Source organism: Mauremys mutica, chromosome 1, assembly GCF_020497125.1.
Source record: "Mauremys mutica isolate MM-2020 ecotype Southern chromosome 1, ASM2049712v1, whole genome shotgun sequence".
NCBI classification, from domain to species: Eukaryota; Metazoa; Chordata; order Testudines; family Geoemydidae; genus Mauremys; species Mauremys mutica.
In genome coordinates, this window is record NC_059072.1 from 39,097,917 (window position 1) to 39,122,151 (window position 24,235).

The following is a 24,235-nucleotide window of genomic DNA, read 5'->3' on the forward strand; positions in this document are numbered from 1 at the left end:
AAAAATTGGGGTTTCATCAAAAATCAAAACCCTAAAATATTTTAAATTTTTTGACAAAAGCTGGGCAAATGCTGAGAAAAAAACAAAAAATGTTTCATGAGAAACACAATAATTTTCCATCCAGTCCTAATACTAAAAGATATTATCTTTCTCAAAGCTGATGTATAACATTGTGACATGAACAGCTCTATGTGTGATTGCCAATGCTGGAGTGTACACGTCCCTAATGACAGGTGCCTGGACCCTAGTAGCATGGCATCCTGGGACTTGTAGTTCCCAGAGATCAAGTGACTTTCAAGGAAGCGACATCCCCCCTTTGACTTCCCTGTTGACATCAGGGATTGAATTTTGTCTTAATCCATTGAGGACTGCCAGCCTCAACATTTAAAACTCATGAGTCAGACTTCACAAAATCTTGAAACTGGTCCTAAAATCAAGAGAGGTGTTCTTTGGCTTGTCCTCTGATTTCTGAAACCCACTCCCCACCTCCAATGTGCATGTATGAAAGCATTACAGAGTTACTGATGCTTACAAATATATAGAATCAAGCTATTCTGACCCCCATTGCAGCAGCTCCAGCTAGAAGACACAACTGAGATCAAATTACACCAATGTGTATAATGCTCAGCATTGTCAACCTCAAGAGATCAAAAACTATGAGTCAGAACCCCCAAAATTATGAGAGTAGGCCAAAAAATCATGAACTTTTTTTTTTAAAAGCTCTATTGTGAGGGGCTTTGGTCTGTCTTAAGATTTTTGAACTCCCCCTGCCCATCTCCAGTATGTGCAAAGCATTAGGTAAGGTGATTTTGGCCCTGCTGCAAGAGCTCTCACCCCCACATCTGCCCATTCCCTAACCAGCAATTAATCCTGTCCCCCAGGTCTCCCTTCAATTCTGTCCCCACTCAGCCTCCTCATCAGTTCAGTCTCTCCTGCCCCCATCAACCCCACCCCCCATCAGTCCAGCCCCCACCAGCAGCTCTACTCACAAGCCCCAATCCCCATCAGCTCAGCTCCCACCAGGCCCCACCATCAGTTCAGCTCCTCACTAGTGTTGGCATCATTGTATTTCAAAAATACTGGACAAGCCTCAGATGTCCCCAGTCTTGACTTGAGCCTTTGGGGGCAAGTCCCTTCTTCTCCCCATCTCCCCTAGGGGTTCTTTCTTCCCAGGTCTGGGTGCTGTGCCTGGCAGCCACTGCAGCTCCTATTTATGTTCCGCGCAGATGCCAGGAGCTGAGTCAGAACCTCTGGCATGACGGAGGGGAAGCTGGGTCAAATTTGAGTGACATCGCAACCCTGGTCACAACGCCATTCAAATTTGGTCTGGCTACCCCTCCATCAGCAACGCCACTCAAATTTTGTCCAGCCGCCTCTCCATCTGGCATGGAGGGGTGGCCAGGCCAAATTTCAGTGTTGTTGCGACCTTGTGCACCAGGTTGAAATACAGGATAAAAGGCACCCTATACTGATTTAGCAAGGGGCAGGCACTTCTTTTTTTAAATAAGGGACATCCCTTATATCAAAGGACTGTTGGCAAGCTTCCATCCCATCTCCATCAGCATCCAGCCCACTCAGTTTTGCCTCACCACTGCTCCTCATGGAGTTCTCCATCCCCTTCTCCCAGGCCTGGGGGTGCTGCAGCACAGTCACCTCTTCCTTTCCCAAGGAGGGAAGAGCAGCTCTAGGAGCTCTTCACCACGCTCTGGCCAGGGGAAGGTGACCCAGGCGACCACCTGGGATGCTGGGCTTGGGGGGCACCAGGCTCAGGGTGCTGTTTTTGTTGTTAGCAACACTTCCTAAAGTGGATCCTGCTCATGCTGCCGGTCACAGTCGCGAGTGGTGAGTGCAGCTTTTCAAAGCTCAAGTTCATTAAAATATCAACGATGGCCAATGACAGACTGACATTGCTTGCTATTTTATCGCTTGAAAATGCCATTAGCCAATCTTTGGATCTCTCTGACACTGGGCTTCAGCTCGTGAGGGCAAAGGAGAGAAAAGCGACCTTTTGAACTACAGGACTAGGGTTAATATTCAAAAGTGTAGATTTTTGTTAGAGAACAAGTGAACTCTCAGGGAATGTAATTCTTTATGTACGTTACCCTCATATCTCATTTCCATTCCTTTTAATGGTTAGGGGGTTTAAAGGCTTTTTTTTTAAAATGTTGATTACTTACTGTAGCAAACAATGGAGTTATGCCAATTTAGACCATGTGAAGGTCTGACTCGAGGGCTGTATTATGGTATTTGCACAACACTGATTTGATTAGAGAGGCTGATCCATGGTGTTCCAGGAAGGCAGGCAGTGTTACCAAAGTGACCTTTGCATGAGGTTAACAGGCTGTAGCAGTATCAGATAAACAAAGAACTCACTCCTGATTCATTGGCTATCACTTGACCTTTATCATTGCAGGGAAATCCCAGAGTGGAATTTAAAGCTTCCTCCTTTATCCCTTCTCCCTGTGAACTTTGGACACATCACTGCAACTCACTTAAGACAACACAAACATGATTTCAAATTTTTTAATGTAACGTTCCTGATTCTTACCAGCTGAGGAGCAGAATTTGGCAAAAATCTAATTCTCTGTGTGCAGTTTATAGGTGGTGTCCATTGCAAGATTATTGAGGCGTGGACACAATTACAATCATAGTCTGGGATTCCCCTGTGACTTTCACAGTTGAAGATAACAATATGAGCAATTATCATACACATGCAGGGCAAGGCCATCATGTTTATCCTTTAAGTGCCAGAAAGTCATGTGAACTGAGAAGCCGAACTATTTTAAACAAGTGAGGAAAGAGCAATCATAATATACTACAAAAGCCTACTTGTTCCTTTGTCTAGCACGAAGCCCACAGCTGAACATTTTCATGATTTTTTAAGAGTTCATGTAACTATAATTACTCTGCACAAACCTAGGATGCCAGGAGTGTGCCAGGTTTACTATGGCTCAGAGGCAAGCACTGTAGGTGCTTCAGCAGCTAGGCCTTGTAGGCGCTAGCCCTGGTGGGTCCCAATAACCACTCAGACACATGGCTCAGGGGAAGGACTGGCAGGAAAGGGGAAAGGCATAGGTGCTGGAACTATGGGTACGGGGGGTGCTGCAGCACCCCCTGACTTGAAGTGGTTTCCATTATATCCAAAGTTTTCAGTTTGGTTCAATGGCTCTCAGCACCCCCACTACAAAAATTGTTCCAGCACCCCTGGGGAAAGGTTGCAAATACTCCAAGAACACGGGCTTTAACAGTTACAGTTCAAAGTGAGCAATCACAGTTCCTGTTTGGGTCCCTGGGTCCCTGCCCAGCCACTGCAGTTCCCCCATAAGTCCCACATAGATCTGAACCCGGCTGTGATGTCCGGCACTCATAGCCTGTTCCACATGCAGCTCTGCTCACAGTTCTCAAAACACCCTGTTGTCATATGGCTCCCACTCCCAAACAGAACCTAGCCACTTCCTGCACAGGGACCTTTTCCCTTACCTGGTGAAGGGGCTGATGGGAAACATGGTCCCTGCTTAGTCCAGAGAAAGGGGCTGTGCAATGGGAAGGAGAGTACTGGGAGTTATAATCCCCTGCTGTGCAGATCTATCACATCACATCTGAAGAATATGTAATGTCCTTTTACATTTATATTTCTGGGATCCAGATGGCATACAGCATTTTAATATGACACAGTAATTATGAAATATGGAATATATCTAACAATGGGTGGTGCCTTATATCTATTGTAAATTGATAGTGATTAATTAAATGGTAATAAAATCAAAATCCTAAACTGCCATTATGGTGTATTTTCAGCATCACTTACCTCAAAAAAGATAATTGTCATATCCCTCTTGATAAGTAAAAACAATACTTTGCTCTTTTGCCACATCTCCCAAAGGATCTCAGAACAACTTAGAAATATTTCAAAGACATAGTCACACTGAAATCTAGTCATCTACCAAAACTACTGAAAAGTCGTTTCAGGTCTCTGAATCCCCCTGCCAATTTTTGTGGTTTTGCAATTGCATTTTCTTATTTTTAAAATGCTTTTCACTTCCCTGTTTCTTGTGAAAGATCCACACAAACATCAGAGGAAGAAGCTATCCATCCCGAGGAAACAGTGAAACTAATCATAATAAGTGGTGTCAAATGCACATAGAGAAAAAACAATATTTTTCTGTAATCTTAGTTCTAGTCATCTTGGCAAATTCGTCAGTATTCAACAGGATGAACTTCAATTAAAGACAAGTGCGAAGTACTTCACTTAGGAAGGAAAAATCAAATGCACATCTACAAAATGGGGAATAACTGGTTAGGTAATAGTACTGCTGAAAAAGATCTGGGTGTTATAGTGGATCACAGATTTAATATGAGTCAACAATATGATGCAGCTGCGAAAAAAGCTAGTATCATTCTGGGGTGTATTAATAGGAGATTGGTATGTGACACACCGGAAGTAATTGTCCTGCTCTATGGGGCACTGGTGAGGCCTCAGCTGGCGTACTGCATCCAGTTATGAGCACCACACTTTAGGAAATGTGGACAAATTAGAGAGTGTCCAGAGAGCAGAAAACCTGACCTATGAGGAAAGGTTAAACAAGCTGGGCAGGTTTAATCTTGAGGGGAAAAAAACTGAAGGGAGATCTGATAACAATCTTCAGATATGTTAAAGGCTCTTATAAAGAAGGATGATGATCAATTGTTCTCCATGTCCATTGAAGGGAGGACAAGAAGTAATGGGCTTAATCTGCAGCAAGGGAGAATTAGGTTAGATATGAGAAAAAACTTTCTGACAATAAGGGTAGTTAAGCTCTGGAACAGACTTCCAAGGGATGTCATGGAATCCCCATCTTTGAAGGTTTTTAAGAGCAGGTTTTACAAACACCTGTCAGGAATATTCTAGGTTTACTTGGTCCAACCTCAGCCCCAGGGCTGGACTTAATGACTTCTCAAAGTCCCTTCTGGCCCTGTATTTCCATGATTTTATGGATGCTACTTCTAACAATAGCAGGTTAAAAAAACGTTCAGACCGAAATGTGGATTTTTAATTGATGGTGTCTGATTAAGGGCCTGATCCTGAAAATTGCTAGCCTCAAAGGCCAAGTCCCACATGGCCTTTTTAAAATTCACTAGTTTGTGGACTAATTGGCAGCATGGGTGGCAGGTATAATAGGCCAGGGAAGGCCTTGCCTTCCCTGGCGCTGCCGCCAACCTGCTGCCGGACACCTGGGCTGCGGTGGCTGTGGCCCTTCTCCAAGACCCCCACCGCCTCCACCACTCCACCCCCCTACCCCATGCCATCCCTGCTGCTCGCCACATCCCTTCTCCTCGGGACAGGGGAGTGCGGAGGGACGTGAAGAGCCAGCAGCTGGCAGACTGAGCAGGCTTGGCTGGGCACTGGGGCCGGTGGCTTGGCTAGGGGGCAGTGCCTTAAGGGGCAGAAGGAGCTGGTGCTAGGGGGACAGCAGTTCGGCCTGGCCCAACTCTGGCTGGGGTAAGGCGGCTCGGCCTTGCCCAGCACTGGGGGGGTCAGCAGCTCAGCCTGGCACTTGGGGGCGGGTGGCAGCGGCAGCAGCTCAGCCTGATGTGGCGGGAGCCAGTGGGCTGGGGCTCCTCCGGTCGTGAGGGGGCCCCTCAGAGTCAGGGCTTCTCATTTTACATGGTGGGAAGGGGGTTTCAAGGCTCTGGCGTGTGGTGGCGGGGGCAGGGCTTTGGGTGGAAAGCGTGGGTTCACGCACCACCCATAATTAGCAGCCATGTGCTGAACCTTGGGCCTGCTCATAGATTCAAGGGTGTATTCTATTCCCTGGTAAATGTCTCATGTAAAGCCAGTTTACTCAGGTTTCCACAGGAGGGAACTTGATCCCATTTAAGGCAATGCCAGTGAAAGTGTGTTTGGGACAGAAAAAACATTCAAATGAAAAGAGCAAGAGAATTTGGTCTAAGAAGATGCTCAGGAAACTTTCCAACATCAGTGTGCAATCTCCAACAAAAACTCCTTGCAGCAGGTTGAAAATGCTACATAAGCTTTACACTGTAGGGGAAAGTCTGGGCCAATTTGTCCTAGTGGGATAATTATCTTTCACAGAAAGAAAACATCTTTCTGTTGAAATTAATTGATGAATTCAGGATTCTACTAAATACAGCAGAAAAATTACATGCAGAACATATACGCAGTCATATTTTTTAAGCATTTCAAGTTACTTTACAGTTGGTTCTGTTATATCAGAGTAAGCTATTTTAGTATGCATAATTAACAAAAGTATACTGTATATTTTAAAAAATATCCTAGCCTTCAGAATTAGAAAACTTTTGGATGATATTTTGAAGATGAAGCGCTATTATTATTCTACACACTATGGATCTGATTCTCATTTACACTTGGGCAGGGTAAAAGTCTTAAAGTGAGTGCAAAATACCAGTGTAATTTACACCCACTTTAAGGTATGTTTATTCTGCCAGAGAAGTGTAAACGAGCCTTAGTATAAAGGAAAATCAGGCCTCTCATATGATTTTTAAAATATTTGTATAGGCTTTAAATATATAAAACTTCATGAACAAATGGACAAAATATAGCAAGGGGTTTTCTCTTTCCAGAACAATAAAACACAATGGTAAAATAATATTTAAGCACATAGAGATCATATATGATCTGAATTCATGAACACACAAAAATGTAAATACACCATTTTATTATTTTACTCTTAATAAAATATTTCATCTTCCAGGCATTTCTATGTTGCTCATCTCTTTAGTATTGATATAGTCTACTGTATAGTCAGCATCTCAAAACGTAAAACAAACTACTGTGGCATATATTTAATATACATAAGCCTGTGCTTTTGTAATATCTGTACAGTTCAGCCACATCGAAGCAGCTTTTTAGGATATGTCTCAATCCAACCCCTAAGGGCTTCACATCCCATGACATTCTCAAAAAGAACACTGTACATATAGCCAAACTGTCGTTTCATACCATCAGTTCCACTTCTTAACAGCAGGTAAATATTTCATGTCAATCTTGTCTTCTATTAAGATTGAAAAATCACAGCATCCTTATTTTTTAATCTTTTTCAGTTTAAACTTTAAATAATAAGTTATTCAGTGATTTGTTTGATTATTTCTATTATTAGTTTTCAGGAATCATTATAAATCAGAACATCTCTATACTGCCCCCATGTGGAAATATATGAAAAAATACAAAATTCAATTCCCTTAAAGAAATGAAATGGCACACGTAACTCATTAAAATTAGGAGTTACATTTGCACCTCCTAGAAAAAGGGTTTTGTTCTTCATCTTCAAACTTTCCAATTCAGTACAAGTCAATGGGATTTGTGCTCCTAAGATATTTAGACACTTGAAAATCGCACCACCCTCAGTTCTTGTAAAACTTGCACAGTTATAGTAAGAATTTAATCCCCAAAATAATGGCCACAAATAAAATATTTTTTATTTCTGACATCCAAATACATAAGAGAGAAAAAATACCACCCTGGAAGTTGCTTTAAGATAAAGTTTCTTTCTGATGTATTCTTATGCACTGTCATCTTTGTCATATTGTATTATTTTACTCATTCCAAAATTACAGCAGTATAAAAGTGATATCTAAGGAAGGCTTGAACATTTTGATTCCTGTTTTGATGCTATGAATACTCAAAGACAAACCACACAAATACAAATGTCATTTATAAATATTGTAGTGGCATATAAGTATTACATTCATAGATAGCAGCTACAAACAAATTATAGTTTACCTGAGAACATGAGAGTCCACATTCTTCAATCCTGGGGATTATCTGGCAATCAGTAGTCCCCAAAATTATTACAAGAAGAATCTGAATATCAACTGCTCGCATCTTAAATTTAAAAAAAACAACCACCCCCACTCTTTGATTTATCCCTTAGAAGTAGATCTTCTACTCTGACAACTCTTTCTCTCATGCCAAAACTTAAATACTGTGATATGAATGAGTCCCACCCACAGTACCTCTGAGCTAAGCTCCGCCTCCTCCTACAAGTCAACATTTCCAAGTATTTCTAATGTAGTGAAATGTGCTGGTTGTCTATGAAGTAAGCTTTACTCACTTTATTCATTAAAAACTTATGTTCTTTAGTGAAAGCTAGTGAAATACACTTTCAGCTCTGGATAACCACAGCAAACACCTTCCTTCTGGATTTCACTATCTTACATTTGAATGGGCCTTGGCAAATTTGTTCCTTGTAGAATGTGTGTGTAAGTAAATATGATATTTATGAAAATTAAGGACTAACATCAGCTACTGACAGACAGAATGTGGGATGACACTGTGCAAGGTCACTGTTAATGCAATGTTATCCGCACCTGCTATACCCTTTGCTATTCTATTCTTGAGTTTTCCATGAGCAGAGACTTCCAATGTGTAGAAATCAGAGAAAACAGGATAGTTAGGCAATCCCTCCAATAGTCTGATTCCTCAAGTGATGTAGCACAATGGAGCAATAGCATCACAAGACTGACTTTTGCTTCCCTTCATTGGGAAATTCAAGACTTTTTTTCACCAAAGAAATGTGAGCTTTGAATTTATTGTAAGTACTATTTGCCCTTAGTAGAAACCTTTTGTTCTATGGTCTGTGTTCAACATTTCAGGTTTTACACAAAATTAGGAGGTGCACCCACTTTCCCAACTCTGAAAACAGATCGTAGGTGAGTCATGATGCATAAATACTGCTTCAGTTTAACAAAGGGTGCAGGAACTGCCCTGCAGTGAGGGCAAGCTGCCCCACCCTAGTGGGAGCTCGAGGAAGAATTGTGCCAAGGATTGGTGCAATGCCTCACTTGCACTCCTCGATGCACAGGGAGGACACATCTGCTACTACACCTGTAGATGGGGTACCACATGTACACCCTTCCACAGCTGGTCAGTTCCCTGGCAGCAGAATGATGTCAGTCACAACACATTCATTGCACCTCAGAATTGGGCTTGCTGTGCAGGAGTGTCAGATCTGCCTTCAGATGTCTCCCCAAGCATCATAGGGCTTCATAGGGAATGCCTCCAGAGACTCCCATAGTCTGACAAAAGGCAACAGTGTGCCCTTGTTGCCAAGAAGGCTAATGGCATTTTGGGTTGTATAAGTAGGGGCATTTCCAGCAGATCGAGGGATGTGATCATTCCCCTCTACTCAGCACTGGTGAGGCCTCATTTGGAGTACTGTGTCCAGTTTTGGGCCCCACACTACAAGAAGGATGTGGACAAATTGGAGAGAGTCCAGAGGAGGGCAACAAAAATGATTAGGGGTCTGGAGCACATGACTTATGAGGAGAGGCTGAGGGAACTGGGATTGTTTAGTCTGCAAAAGAGAAGAATGAGGGGGGATTTGATAGCTGCTTTCAACTACCTGAAAGGGGGTTCCAAAGAGGATGGATCTAGACTGTTCTCAGTGGTAGAAGATGACAGAACAAGGAGTAATGGTCTCAAGTTGCAGAGGGGGAGGTTTAGGTTGGACATTAGGAAAAACTTTTTCAATAGTAGGGTGGTGAAGAATTGGAATGGGTTATCTAGGGAGGTAGTGGAATCTCCTTCCTTAGAGGTTTTTAAGGTCAGGCTTGACAAAGCCCTGGCTGGGATGATTTAGTTGGGTTTGGTCCTGCTTTGAGCAGGGGGTTGGACTAGATGACCTCCTGAGGTCCCTTCCAACCCTGAGATTCTATGATTCTATGATTCTACTCGAATGAGAAATCCTCAAAACAAAAACCTGAGTTTGCTTTGATATCTGAGCACCAGGGCACTGTACCAGCATCACCTCTATCTGTGCAGATCCATCTTCGCTCTACACAAAGTCAGGGAGCTTCATCACTGAAGTATCCTGTATTGCTCCCCAGAGATTGAGGGGCTCTGCTGAGGGTCAAGTCCCAGGCAGGGGTGAGCTGGAGCCGGTTCGCACCGGTTCGCAAGAACCCGTTGTTAAATTTAGAAGCGGTTTTAGAACCGCTTGTTAACTAGCTTCCCTGCGAGGGAAGCTTTGATGGGCTCTGCCTGGGAAGCCTGTAATTCCTCTTCCCGGCCGCCGGGGGGCGCTGCGCTGTGCTGCGAGAGCCATGTGAGCTGCCTCCTGGCCCTGTTGCTGCTCCTGCTCTTTGGACCTCTGGCCCTGGGGCTCCTGCTGCTGCCTGGTGAGTCCCCAGCCAGCCCCTGCCCCCAGCCAGGTCCTGCCCCCAGCCACCCACAGCCACCCCCTGCCCACAGCCGCCCTCTGCCCCCAGCTAGCCCCTGCCCCCAGCCAGCCCCTGCCCACAGCTGCCCTCTGCCCCACCCCCTGCCCACAGCCGCCCTCTGCCCGCAGCCAGCCCTTGCCACAGCCACCCTCTGCCCACAGCCAGCCTCTGCCCGCAGCCAGCCCCTGCCTGCAGCCAGCCCCTGCCCACAGCCGCCCCCTGCCCCACCCCCTGCCCACAGCCACCCCCCTAACCCCAGCCACCCACTGCCCACAGCCGCCCTCTGCCCGCAGCCAGCCCCTGCCCCCAGCCACCCACAGCCAGCCCCTGCCCACAGCCAGCCCCTGCCCACAGCCACCCCCCTGCCTGCAGCCAGCCCCTGCCCACAGCCGCCCCCTGCCCCACCCCCTGCCCACAGCCACCCGCAGCCAGCTCCTGCCCACAGCCGCCCTCTGCCCGCAGCCAGCCCCTGCCCCCAGCCAGCCCCTGCCCACAGCCACCCGCAGCCAGCCCCTGCCCACAGCTGCCCTCTGCCCCACCCCTGCCCACAGCCACCCACAGCCAGCCCCTGCCCACAGCCGCCCTCTGCCCGCAGCCAGCCCTTGCCACAGCCACCCTCTGCCCGCAGCCAGCCTCTGCCTGCAGCCCCTGCCACAGCCACCCTCTGCCTGCAGCCAGCCTCTGCCCACAGCCGCCCGCAGCCACCTCCTGCCCACAGCCACCCGCAGCCCGCCCGTCTGCATGACCTGCCCACAGCCAGCCCGTGTCACTCCCTGCCTCCAGCTAGCCCTGCCCCACGCCCCTATCTGCAGCCAGCCCCACATCCACTGGTGCCCTGCAGTTCCCAGGGCAGTAACCCTGCACACCTGCTTTAATGAGGGGGGGGCAGGGAGCAGCTGGGACCCACACATGTGCACACCCTAGAGTGACCAGACAGCAAGTGTGAAAAATCAGGACGGGGGTGAGGGGTAATAGGAGCCTATATAAGAAAAAGACCCAAAAATTGAGACTGTCCCTGATCACCACCCACACATGTGAAACGGAGCTCATTTCTAGTTCAGCCCCATCTTTTTAAAAAAGAACTTTAGGTAGGGTTAAAATACATCTGTATTTTCCTGGACATGTCAGGCTTTTCGGTTCTTAATCACCTCCTGGGAAAATATGGACGTATGGTAACCCTATTGGTACAAAAAATACATGCTGTCGCACATCCCTTAAATCAGAACTTTTTATAGGGAACCCGTTGTTAAATCAGAACTTTTTATAGGGAACCCGTTGTTAAGATTTTGGCAGCTCATCACTGGTCCCAGGTATACTCTAGAGACTGGTGAATGAAGTCAGTAATACTGTGTTCTGAGTAACCAAATCATGTACTGTCTCTATAAGAGATGCACACACTGGCAGGAGGCACTGAGAGAATACCTGCTGCCTTCCAACTCACCAGTGATGAACCCCCACAGCTCCAAGCTTACCTAAAGGGGAGCTGCAGGGCAGAACAGGATTAGTTTCTGTGGGGAATCCAAGGAGAGAGGACTGCAAGAGGTCAATATCTTGGACGGAGTGGCTGCTAGCAGGGACCGGGGGAGCTAGACAGCGCTCCTATTGGCTGTTGGATTTGCAGGATTGACGCCCAGAGAAAAGGGCAGAGAAGGTCCTGGGGCCATGGGGAAGTGGGCCAGGGAATGTAAGCAGCAGAGACAGAGGCTAAAGGGGCACAGCAGGAGGCTGCGATCCGCAGGGTCCCTGGGCAGGGACCTCGAGTAGTAGGTGGGCCTGCGTCCCCCCCCCCCATTCAGCACTGGGGAAATGGCTAGACTATAGAACTGAGATATTCCACCCTTGGAAGGGGAAAAACACAGATGGTGGCATGGCCAGAGGGTCAAGTCATGAAAAGGATGCTGCAGTAGTTGGACTGAGGTGAGTACGCAGATTGGGTTGCCAATCCTCCTGGTTTCAGCAGGAGTCTTCTGGAATCAGGCCCTATCTCCCGGAGTCTACTGACCCCAAACCAGGAGATGTTAGGTGCTAAAAGTCTGACGGCGCAGTGGGGCTAAGGCAGACTCCCTGCCTGCCCTGACCTCACACCACTCCCAGAAGTGGCCAGCATGTACCTGGGGGCCGGGACGGGGGAGAGCCTCCACTCCCTGCCCCTGCCTCGAGTGCCGACTTTGCAGCTCACATTGGCCAAGAACCACAGCCAATGGGAGCTCCAGGGGCGGAGCCTGGAGGCAGGGGCAGTGCGCTGAGACCCCTGACGGGACCCACTGCTAGAGGGATGTGCCAGTCGCTTTCAGGAGCCGCCCAAGGTAAGCGCTGCCCCACTCACCTCTTCCTGCACCCCAACCCCCTGCCCCAGCCCAGAGCCTGCACCCCACACCCAAACTCCCTCAGAGAGCCTGCAACCCCTCCTGCACCCCAACCCCCTGCCTCAGGCTCAGCCCAGAGCCCCCTCCCACACTTTGAAACCCTCAGCCCCACCCCCCAAGCCCAGAGCCTGCACCCCCTTTCACACCTCAACCCCCTGCCCCAGCCTGGTGAAAGTGAGTGAGAGTGGGGGGAGAGCAAGTAATGGAGGGAGGGAAGGGGGCTGGAGTGAGCAGGAGGTGGGGCCTCGGAGAAGAAGCGTGGTTGCTCTCACGTGGGCAGGGGTAGGGGCAGGGCCTTGGGGAAGAGGCAGGACAGGGGGCGGGGAAATGGTGTTTGGGTCTGTGCGATTAGACAGTTGGTAACCCTCTCTGCAGATGCTGGCACCACCAGGAGAGGGTGCACTGGCTGAGCGAGCTACTCCCCAAGACAACCAGCAGGAGGTGCCACACTGGTGAGTGAATCCCATGACAAGGCTGCTCCCCACTGAGACCTCTGGGGCTCCCTCTCCATCCTGGTTCAGAACAGAGAGACTTATCCAGAGACCATCCATAGTGGTGTGTTCTAGTCAGCTCCAAGGGTGTGGTAATATCTTTGACAATTACCACAGACCCTTGCATCAAAATCTGTGAGAGCAACTACAGACCTTTCTGTGCCAAGAAAGATGCCTGCTTCCCAGCATTTGGCACTTACGTCATGAGTTACTGGTCTCAACACTGGTACCCTGACACCCTCCTCTCCTGTGTAGAAAGCCTCAGCACAACTTGTCAATATCTTTCATGACTCATCATGTTCCCTCATCTGCTCAATCACCTGAATGGAAGCAGGGTGAATATCAGGATGACAGTGGCACTATTTGGAAAACTTTTCTGATGTTAAGTGTATCTTCACTGCAGGGGAGCAGCAGGACAGCGACACCACATGCAAAAGATTCAATTTCCCTACAAAGCTGGCTAAACTGGCAGATTTAAAGTTAATACCTACCCATGTATCTACAAGGACCACAGCTGAGATGCCCCTGGATAAGGAAGCCTCTTCAACAGAGTTGCCAAGTCCTTGCATCCTGTTTTGGGCCACTGGTTAAGGTGCATAACACCTCAGTGACCCTTTTAAAATGTAATTGAGAGCACATATATCCTCCCTTAATTTCCTACTATGTGCCCCAATAGAAGAGCTTAGTGGTTGAGGCGGCTGACATGCACCAACACTTAGGCTGAGCTTTAGAGCTGGGATTCATTTTGTCAGGTTTACTAGTGCTCAGCTACAGCCATTCATGCTGTACACTACCAGGCCTTCATACCCAAAGGGGAGGTCAAGCTTTGAGAGAAAAAGCCTCTGTTTTAGTAAGATACCTATCCCAGCTCAAAAATACAGGGCATGACCAGCACTGGGTGTGGGATGGCCTTTGGTGCAAGTGATAAATAAATAGTGAGGGCTGCTTCCTCAGAGGAATGATGGTCCAGTGGCACTAGCCTGGGAATTGGGAGACCTGGATTCAATTCCCTGCTCTGTCACAGACATCCTGTGTGGCCTTGGGTAAGTCAATTAGTCTCTCTGTGCCTCAGTTACCTATTCGTGAAGAAAAAAAAAAGGACTAATAGTACTACCTTACCTGACAGGGCTGTTGTGAGGATATGGACATTAAAGATTGAAAATGCTCAGATACTATGGTGATGAGTGCCATACAAGTACTTAAGATAGACAGATGTTGTCACTTGCAGGTCTGGTAGGCTGCAGGACTCTAGGTTTGACCAAGAAAAGCTCAAGGACATTCCCTACACTGGGAAATCTCTTTGAGAAAAAGACAGTTACCTTTTCCATAACTGGTGCTCTTCAAGATGTGTTGCTCAGGTCTATTCCACAGTAGATATGTGTGCTCGCCATGTGCCCTGGTGCCGGAAGTTTTTCCCCTAGCAGTACCCATAGGGGAGTGCCCCTAGAGACCCTGGAGTGGCGCCTCCATGGCGCGGTATGAGGGGTGCTGTGCGCTCTCCCCACCCTCAGTTCCTTCTTGCCAGACAATTCCGACAGAGGGGAAGGAGGGCAGGATGTGGAATATACATGAGCAACACATCTCGAAGAACACCAGTTACGGAAAAGGTAACTGTCTTTTCTTCTTCGAGTGATTGCTCATGTGTATTCCACAGTAGGTGATTCCAAGCTATATCTGTTGGAGGTGGGTAGGAGTTCACAAATTCTCGGGATGGAGCACAGCCTTGCTGAACCCGGCGTTCTCCCTTGTTTGAGAGACGATCGCATAATGCGAGGTGAAAGTGTGAACTGAAGACCATATGGCGGCCCTACAAATGTCCTGGATGGGGACATGGGCCAAAAAGGCAGCAGACAAGGCCTGCGCCCTAGTGAGTGTGCCCTCACAACTGACGGCAGGGGGATTTCCACCAGGTCATAACAGGTCCGGATGCATGAAGTGATTCTGTTGGAAAGCTGCCGAGTGGAGATCGGCCAACCTTTCATGCATTCAGCCGAGGTGATGAACAGCTGCAAGGACTTTCTGAACGGTTTAGTCCACTCCAGGTAAAAGGCCAGACCCCACCTCACATCCAGCGTGTGGAGGCGGTGCTCCTCCCTGGACGCATGGGGCTTGGGGCAGAGAACCAGCAGGAAAATGTCCTGACCCCTGTGGTAGGCAGAGACCACCTTCGGGAGGAATGAACGATGTGGGCAGAGCTGAACCTTATCCTTATGGAACACCTTTTACGGGAGCTCAGAGGTCAGGGCCCTGAGTTCCGAGACCCACCTAACCAACATGATCGCCACCAGGAAGGTTACCTTTCACGAGAGGTGCAACCAGCAGCACGTAGCTAGCGGATCACACGGGGGGACCATGAGGTGGGCCAGCACTAGGTTCAGGTCCCACTATGGGACTGGAGGCCTGACGTACGGGAAGAGATGATCCAATCCCTTAAGGACTCGGCCGGTCATAGCATGGGAGAATACCGTGTGGCCCTGCACCGGTGGGTGGAAGGCTGATATGGCCACCAAGTGCACCTTGACGGAAGAGGGTGCCAGGCCCTGGGCTCTAAGGTGAAGGAGGTAGTCCAAAATTAGCTGAATTGGGGCAGCAATGGGGGAAACACCCCGCTTATCCGCCCATTGGAAAAACCATGACCACTTTGCTAAATAGGCTCGGCACGTGGAGGGTCACCTGCTTTCCAAGAGGATGTGCTGAACCCCTTCCAAGCACATACTCTCCTCCCGGCCTAACCATTGAGCAGCCACGCCGTGAGGTGGAGTGCCACTAGATTGGGGTGGAGGAGGCAGCCCTGGTCCTGGGAGAGCAGGTCCGGGCAGGACAGCAACGGCCACGGTGGGGTGACCGCCAGGCTCATGAGGGTCCCATATCAATGCTGCCTGGGCCACGCCTCGGCAATCAGGAGGACCCAGGCCCTGTCCGTCTTTATCTTTTCCAGGACCTTGCCTATCAGTGGGAACGGGGGGGGAGGCATAGAGAAACCGGCCTAACCAGGACAGGAGGAAGGCATCAGAGATAGCGCCCAGTCCCTGTCTCCTCCCCTTCCCTCCCTCCCCCAGCAGAACTGGGGACAGCGATGGTTCTGCTGGGTTGCAAACAGGTCCACCTGGGGAGTTCCCCACTCTTGGAAAAGTCTGTACACCACCCCTGGGTGAAGAGACCACTCATGCTGAGAGGAGAAGTCCCTGCTCAAGCGATCCACCCACGAGTTCCGGGCACCCAGTAGGTGGCAGGCCTATAGGCAAATGTTGTGGGCTATACAGAAGTCCCACAACCTGAGGGCTTCCTGGCAGAAGATCAGGCCTCACCTTGCCTGTTGATGTAAAATATCGAGGCCGTGTTGCCTGTGAAAACCCTGACCACCCAGCCCTCCAGGTGCGAGTGGAAGGCCATGCATGCCAGTCACACCGCCCTGAGCTCCTTGACGTTTATGTGGAGGGCCAGGTCCTGCACAGACCACAGACCTTAGATCTGAATGTCCCACACATGGGCTCCCCACCCCAGGTCCGATGCATTGGACACCAGTTCTAACAACAGGGGCCTGCCTCTGAATGGGACCCCGTGGAGCATGTTCCTGGGGGAGGACCACCATCGTAGGGAGGCAATCACCGGTTTGGGCACAGTGAGGACTTTGTTCCTCCTGTCTCTGGCCTGATTGAACACCGAGGCCAACCAGAGCTGGAGGGGCCTCATCCTGAGTCTAGGGTGGCAGACCACATACCTGCAAGCCGACATGTGACCCAAGAGCTAGAGGCACACTTTGCCTGTTGTCAGTGGAAACCTTGTGACTGTGTCGATGAGCCCTTTCAGGGTCTCGAACCTGTCCAGCGGGAGGGAGGCTCTGGCCGACATGGCATCCAGGACCACCCTGATAAACTCTATGCGTTGTACCAGGACCAATGTGGACTTGGTGTCGTTTACCAACAGACCCAAAGTGGCACACGTGGACAGAAGGAGCACCACGTGATCCTGCACCTGCAACAGGGAGCTGCCCTTAACCATCCAGTCATCCAGATAGGGGAAGATCTGGACCCCACGGCACCTGAGGTAGGCTGCCACCACCGACATACACTTTGTAAATACCCTGGGGGAAGTGGACAGGCCAAACGGGAGGACTGTGAATTGGTAGTGTTCCTGACCAATCGTGAAACGAAGGAAGCAACTGTGCCCCTTGAATATATGGATGTGGAAGTACTCATCCTGCATATTGAGGGCAGTGTACCAGTCCCCGGGATCCAGGGAGGGAATGATGGAGGCCAGGGAGACCATGCAGAACTGAAGCTTCACCATGTACTGGTTCAGGCCTCGCAGGTTCAGGATGAGCCTGAGCCCCCCTTTGGCCTTTGAGATAAGGAAATAGCGGGAGTAATACCCCTTGCATTTGAACTCTGCTGGCCTCACTTCCACCGCTCCTAGGTCAGCGAGCTGCCCCACCTCCTGCTTGAGCAGAGCCTCATGAAAGGGGTCTCCCAGGAGGGATGGGGCGGAGGGTGGATTCCAAATGAATCCAGCCTCCTTGAATCTTTATTTTTCGGAGTAGGGGCTGGTTGGCCCTGCCACTCCCTGCGGTTGACCAACTCGACCACCAGGGAGTTAGGGGCAGAGTGGGTGTATAGGTATTCATGCCCCTTGGCGAGCACAAAATACTTGCGTTCCACTTTCTTAGAGATGGGGGCTAATGAGGCTGGGGTTTGCCACAGGGCATTTGAAATTTTCGCCACCCCTTCGTGGAGAGGTAAGACCACCCTGCCCAGTACCAAGGCAGACAGGATGTTAAACGGGTAGTCCAAGGGCTCCTCCATCTCCTCTGTCTGATGGTTGAGGCTTGATGCCACCCTTTTCAATAGCTCTTGGAGGGCTTTAGAGTCCTCCTGCGGGACTGAGGGAGGAGGGGCAGTAATCACTTCATCAGGGGAGAGCGAGGAGGCAGGCGCAGCTCTTTGCATGTCCACTGGCACCAGAGGATCCACAACCTGATCGGTCTCTGGGCACAGCACCGAGGATGTACGTCCCACCAAGTCCTTCCTTGGAGGCTGGGAGAGGGAGGCTGATGGGTGTTCTGAGGCTCCGGTCACCGAGCGAGCCCCCACCGCTGTCCCTGGACCAGGAGGAGCGGCGGCGCTGGGAGTGGTGCCGACCTTGAGATTGCGACATCGACATGGAGGACCGGTACTGTTGGTAACAGCTGCTCGGTGATCGGCTCCAGCAGGCGGATCTATGATGGCAAATCGCTGGCAATTGATGCCGAGGGCTGCAGGAGCGGTGCTGTGGCGGGGTCCTGGAGCAAGACAACGAATGGGAATGGCATCAAAGTTCATGTCACATCGTGACCGGCTACAATAGCCCCTCCGAGACAAGGACCTACAGCGATGTCTGCCTCGGTCCCGTCAGTGTTCGCTCCTCGAGGCAGAGTGGTGCCTGGAGTCTCTGTCAGACGGAACCCAACCAGACAACCTGGTGGGAGTCAAAGGCGACCCACATGGACTACGCATGGAATGGTTGCTGAACGGTGAACAGCGTCAGGAACATTCCCTCAACAGAGACTGGTACCAAGTCGGGGGCGACTGCGAAGATCCCAGCAGCAGCTTGCCTCTGGATCACGGGGCCAACATTAGTGGCGCTGTCGGTACCAGCATGGACATAACGTCCCAGGCCGCCTGCAGGGCCTCCAGCGTGCAGGGCATCCGGACACCTGGGGAAGTCTGCTCCAAATGGGCTGGGCTACTCCGCTCGACTTGAATCGGAGGCCTAGAGGCCGATGGGGATCGAGGACTGCCCAACATGGGTCTAGTCTCTGCCCCCATTTTACTCCAGTACCGCAGCAGAGAAGGCCTCTTCTTACCCTTCTTGGTGTGCCCTGTGGATGGGGAGTGGTACCAACTAGTAGACGACACCAAGGGGTCGCCACGCACTGACACCGCAGTGCCCGGTGCCAACTCAGAGCGGCGTGCTGGAGTTGGGGTCAACGCCAACTCCATCAGGATAGCCCAGAGCCTAATGTCTCTCTCTCTCTTGCTTTGAGGCTTAAATGACTTGCAAATCTTTCAGTGATCACTGAAATGGGTTTCCCCCAAACAGCGTAAACAGTCCGCGTGCGGATCACTCACTGGCATAGGTCGCCTACAAGTGTCACACGACTCAAAACCCAGGGTGCAGGGCATGCCCCCGCCCGGGCACACTAGCTAATCTAAACTAAACTAATCAAGCTAACTAACTACAGGTACCATACCCTGAACGAACAAGAGTTCTGAGGATGAGCTACAGCAAAGCTGGAGCAGAGCAGTTCCAAAGCACCTTCACTAGTGGAAAGAAGGAACTGAGGGTAGGGGGAGCGCACAACGCTCCTTATATCACGCCATGGAGGCCCCACTCCAGGGGTTGCTAGGGGCGCTCCCCTCCGGGTACTGCTACGGAAAAAACTTCCAGCACCGGTGCATGTGGCAAGCACACACACCTATTGTGGAATACACATGAGCAATCACTCAAAGAATAGAGGCCTCTCTAAAGAAGGTGATGGCGACAGAGGCCACTTTGCATTCTCTCAGGTCTAGTCTACTCTAAAGCTGTAAGTCAACCTCAGTTACACTACTTCAGTTACATAGGTTGCATAACTGAAGTTGACATAACTTGAGTCGACTTACAGCAGTGTCTACACCATGCTATGTTGATGGGCGACACTCTCCCACCAACTTACCTTAGGCTTCCAGGGAGGTGGAGTACAGAAGTCGACAGGAGAGCGATCTGCCATCAACTTAGCTTGTCTTCACCAGACCATTAAAATCGACACAGCTGCATCAATTACAGCAGTACCGATTTAGCCATAAGTATAGAAAGCCGTTAGTTCTCTTCCATAAGAGAAGAAAGGAAAAACTTCTGCTTCAGCAGCCAGGTTTCTCAATGATGGCTGGCTTCAAGAGAGCTCAGTACCTCCCATGCACAGGGCACTTGACCTCCACAACATCAACAGAAGCTGAGGAGTTCTATGGCCCCATTCAACAAGCACCAAAAACTGAACCATTCCAATGCATATAGTCAGCTAGCCACTTTCTGTAGCCTGCCCAAGGCAAGATTTAATTTTCCCCTCTATACATAGGAGCAGTCATGTATTGGTGCCAATGTGGACTCATGGCTCCTTCTGGAATGGGGCCCATGTCACAGATCTAGTCAGGCACCCCCCGCTGGTCACCCATCAGACAACTGCTGTGAGGGGAATCCAAGCCTTGGTATCCCTAGATCCCCCAGAGGTGTTTATAGCCTTTGGAGCCTGAACAAAGCCCAGCCACTGCCCCATTGTTGGGGTCTCAAGGTGCAGACCTGCCATCTAACACTGCTTTCTGAAAGCTAGAATCCACTGTGCTGCTGCCAAGCCCCTGGGTGCAGTGGTGTCCCTGCAGATTTGCTCGCACTAAAACACACCTCTCCGAGAGCTCCACCCTAAGGCCTGGTCTACACTATGTGTTTATACCGAATTTAGCAGCGTTAAACCGAATTAACCCTGCACCAGTCCACACAACGAAGCCCTTTATTTCGATATAAAGGGCTCTTAATACCGATATCTGTACTCCTCCCCGACGAGGGGAGTAGCGCTGAAATTGGTATTGCCATGTCGGATTCGGGTTAGTGTGGCCGCAATTCAACGGTATTGACCTCCGGGCGCTATCCCACAGTGCACCATTGTGACTGCTCTGGACAGCAATCTGAACTCGGATGCACTGGCCAGGTAGACAGGAAAAGCCCCGCGAACTTTTGAATTTCATTTCCTGTTTGCCCAGCGTGGAACGCTGATCAGCATGGACTGTATGGGAGATACTGGATCTGATCGCTTTATGGGGAGACAAATCTGTTCTATCAGAGCTCCGTTCCAGAAGACGAAATGCCAAAGCATTTGAAAAAATCTCCAGACAGAGGCCACAGCAGCGACTCAACACATTGTTGCGTGACAAGCGTAACGGAAAGCCAAAGAATCAAATGGATGTTCATAGAGGGAGGGAGGGGGGACTGAGGACTCCAGCTATCCCACAGTCCCCGCAGTCTCCGAAAAGCATTTGCATTCTTGGCTGAGCTCCCAATGCCTGAAGGGTCAAAAACATTGTCCCAGGTGGTTAAGGGTATATGTCGTCAATTTACCCCCTTCCCCCCTGTGAAAGCAAAGGGAAAAAAATCGTTTCTTGCCTTTTTTCAGTGTCACTGTATGTCCACTGCATGCTGCTGGTAGACGCGGTGCTGCGGCGCTGAACAGCAGCATCCCCTCCCCTTCCTTTCCTGATGGCAGACGGTACAAAATGGTTGAAAACCGTCCTCATCATCCCGTGAGTGCTCCTGGCTGGCCTCGGTGAGCAGGGCCGGCTTTAGGAAGTGCGGGGCCCAATTCTAACAGTTTCGACGGGGCCCCGGCAGGGATGACTAAAAAAAAAAAAACCCACTTAAAAAAAACACCTTTCATTTTTTCCATGTATTATTTACTTTCCATGACTATATACATAAAAACAAAATTATATATTACATACATTACATCATATATTATAAATATCAAGTTCATTAAGCGAAACTTTATTGTACAACGTTTCCTCAGCTCCCGTCCACTCACGCCCCTTCTCTACCTACGCTACATTGATGACATCTTCATCATCTGGACCCATGGGAAGGAGACTCTAGAAAAATTCCACCATGATTTCAACAGCTTCCACAGAGACCAACACCTACAAAATCTCCACCAAGCATTCTCAAAACTACAGTACCCGCACGAGGAAATAAGGAGACTGCAAATTTGACACCATCAGCTCAGTTTCTCCTCTCTTGGTTTTCACTCAACTGCTAGAACAGGGCCTCATCCTCCCTGATTGAACTAACCTCGTTATCTCTAGCTTGCTTCTTGCTTGTGGAAATTTCCACCACTTGCATCTGAAGAAGTGGGTATTCACCCACGAAAGCTCATGCTGCAAAACGTCTGTTAGTCTATAAGCTGCCACAGGACTCTTTGCTGCTTTATTGTACACCTCACCTATATGTTTTAAAAACTTTATCTTCCTTGCTTTTTGTTTGACAAAATCTTTCAGTATATTGCCTAACTCTAAGCTCTTCATTACTTCGCATTCAATTGACATGATTGCCAAATTGTTTAATCGGTCTTCCTGCATTGTTGATTGCAGATATGTTTTAATTAGATTTAGCTTCGAGAAACTCCTCTCTCCTGAGGCTACAGTTACCGGAATAGTCAGGAAGATTTGAATTGCTATAAATAAATTTGGGAATGCTGTTGATCAGTTAGTATATGCAAGAAATTGAAGGATTTTTAGGGGGTTTCTACAATCAGACGAAATAATTGGCTTTAATGCTTCCAGTTCTTCACAAAGCATGTAGCCATTTATGTCAACTGATTTTACAGTTGAAACTTGTTCATTTTCCTGCACTAGTTTCACATCTGTCAATGCAAGTTCCAGATCTGCGGCAGATTTTTGTATGGTGTCCTTGGGAAGATTTTTGAATTTGCATAAAAATCCAAATAAGCTCTCATGCTTTTGTAACTGTTCAAACCTTGGTTCAAGTGACTGTAAAGCTTTGTCTAACACTTGATTGAAGCACTGAACTCTGTAAGCTTCTTTTGGATCAGAAAAAGGCTCATCTGCAGACTCCTACTCAAATTGTTTTTTTCGTTTGCGCAAACGTTTAGTCTGGAATACTGGAGTCACATCTAGATCTTTGGCAAGTTCATTGGCACCAGTTAACACTTCTTGAAAACCCTTCTCTCTGTACATTTTTAACCAGTTACAAAGCTTCTCAAATGAAGAAATTCCTGCAGAAATATCCATTGTATCACTCTGCAGCTCTTTGCTCACAAAATTCACTTGAAAAAGTAAATCATGCCAGAAAATTAGCGAAACCAAAAACTTACAATCCTTTATTTGAATAGCCAGTGATTCAGCTTCATTTTTTGCTTGAGCATCATCAGTTGTTTCTGCTACCTCTACGAGTGCATCATAAAACTCCCCTGCTTGGTACCGCAGAGCTTTGACACTTTGCATTCTACATTCCCATCGTGTTTCGCAAAGAGGCTTTACCGAAAGGCCAGTAACATGTTTTCTAAAAATAGTCCATCTTTTAGTAGATGCAGAAAAAAGTATGTAAATATGCTGCAAGGCTCCAAAGAAACTCATCGCATCTGGACATGTTTTGGCCATGTCTCCCAAAATGAGATTATAGTTGTGACATGCACATGGTGTAAAAAAAGCTCTTGGGTTTGTTTTCAAAAGTCGTGCTTGTACACCTGATATGTTTCCCTTGATATTTGCACCGTTGTCATAGCCCTGCCCACGGATATTTGCAACGTCCAATCCCAGGTCTCTGAGTTCACTTAAAAGGATATTGTACAAATATTCACCTGTGCTGCTTTCTACTACAATGAACTTAATGAAATGTTCATATACTCCTGCTGGAATATTTGGTGATACACCATCAGCCACATATCTAATTGTCAATGACATTTGTTCTTGGTGACTAATATCAGAAGTGCAGTCGAGTATAATAGTAAAATATTTAGCAGCCTTAATTGGAGCTATTATTTCATGTTTAACAGCATTCCCTACAATACTAATAAGTTCATTTTGAATGTTTTTTCCTAAATAATGGTCATGTATTTCTTTGTTCTTGATTCTTCGTAAATGTTCCTGCATCACTGGGTCAAATTTTCCCAGTAATTCAATAACTCCAAGAAAATTTCCATTGTATGATGTTCCCAGCCGTTCATCAGACCCATGAAATGATAAGTTTAGTTCTGCTAGCAACTGAACGACAGCAACTAGTCTCTCAAGAACTTGATACCAGCGTTTTGCTTCTTGGTCAATACATTTTTGTTGTATTGAGTCAATGGTTTTTTCAGCAGATAACCTTTGCTGAAGGTCGCAGCAACTAAGCATAGCTTGTAAATGTCCTTTTGAGTTTTCGTGCTTGGCCAATCTTGTATGAATATTAGACCAGTCATTAAAACCATTAGATGCTAATGAACTTGTCACATTACTGCACAAAATCTTACAGTAATAACAAAAGATCTTGTCAGCTGACACTGAGTATATCACCCATGGACGAGGTACAATTTCACCATTTGAAAGTTCCCTTTTGCAGTGAAACTTTGAAAAGTGTTTCCCAATCTTATTTTTAGGGAAATCTTCTACAATAATTTTAGGCAGCCCTTGTTTTACTAAA

The 24,235-nt window shown here is 48.4% G+C and overlaps 1 protein-coding gene across 4 annotated transcripts in view; it reads right to left on the reverse strand.

The window, feature by feature from the left end:
- The window catches only part of IL17REL (interleukin 17 receptor E like), a 60,508-nt gene extending 52,609 nt beyond the window's left edge, over window positions 1–7,899 (reverse strand). For 3 of the 4 annotated variants that reach the window (XM_044997606.1, XM_044997597.1, XM_044997586.1), the window contains exon 1: window positions 7,742–7,899. In XM_044997606.1, the coding sequence (XP_044853541.1) occupies window positions 7,742–7,763 (22 nt within the window). In that variant the 5' untranslated portion in view covers window positions 7,764–7,899. The remainder of the gene's footprint in view (window positions 1–7,741) is intronic. The other variant, XM_044997617.1, reaches the window with a different exon arrangement.
- Window positions 7,900–24,235: the final 16,336 nt, after the last annotated feature.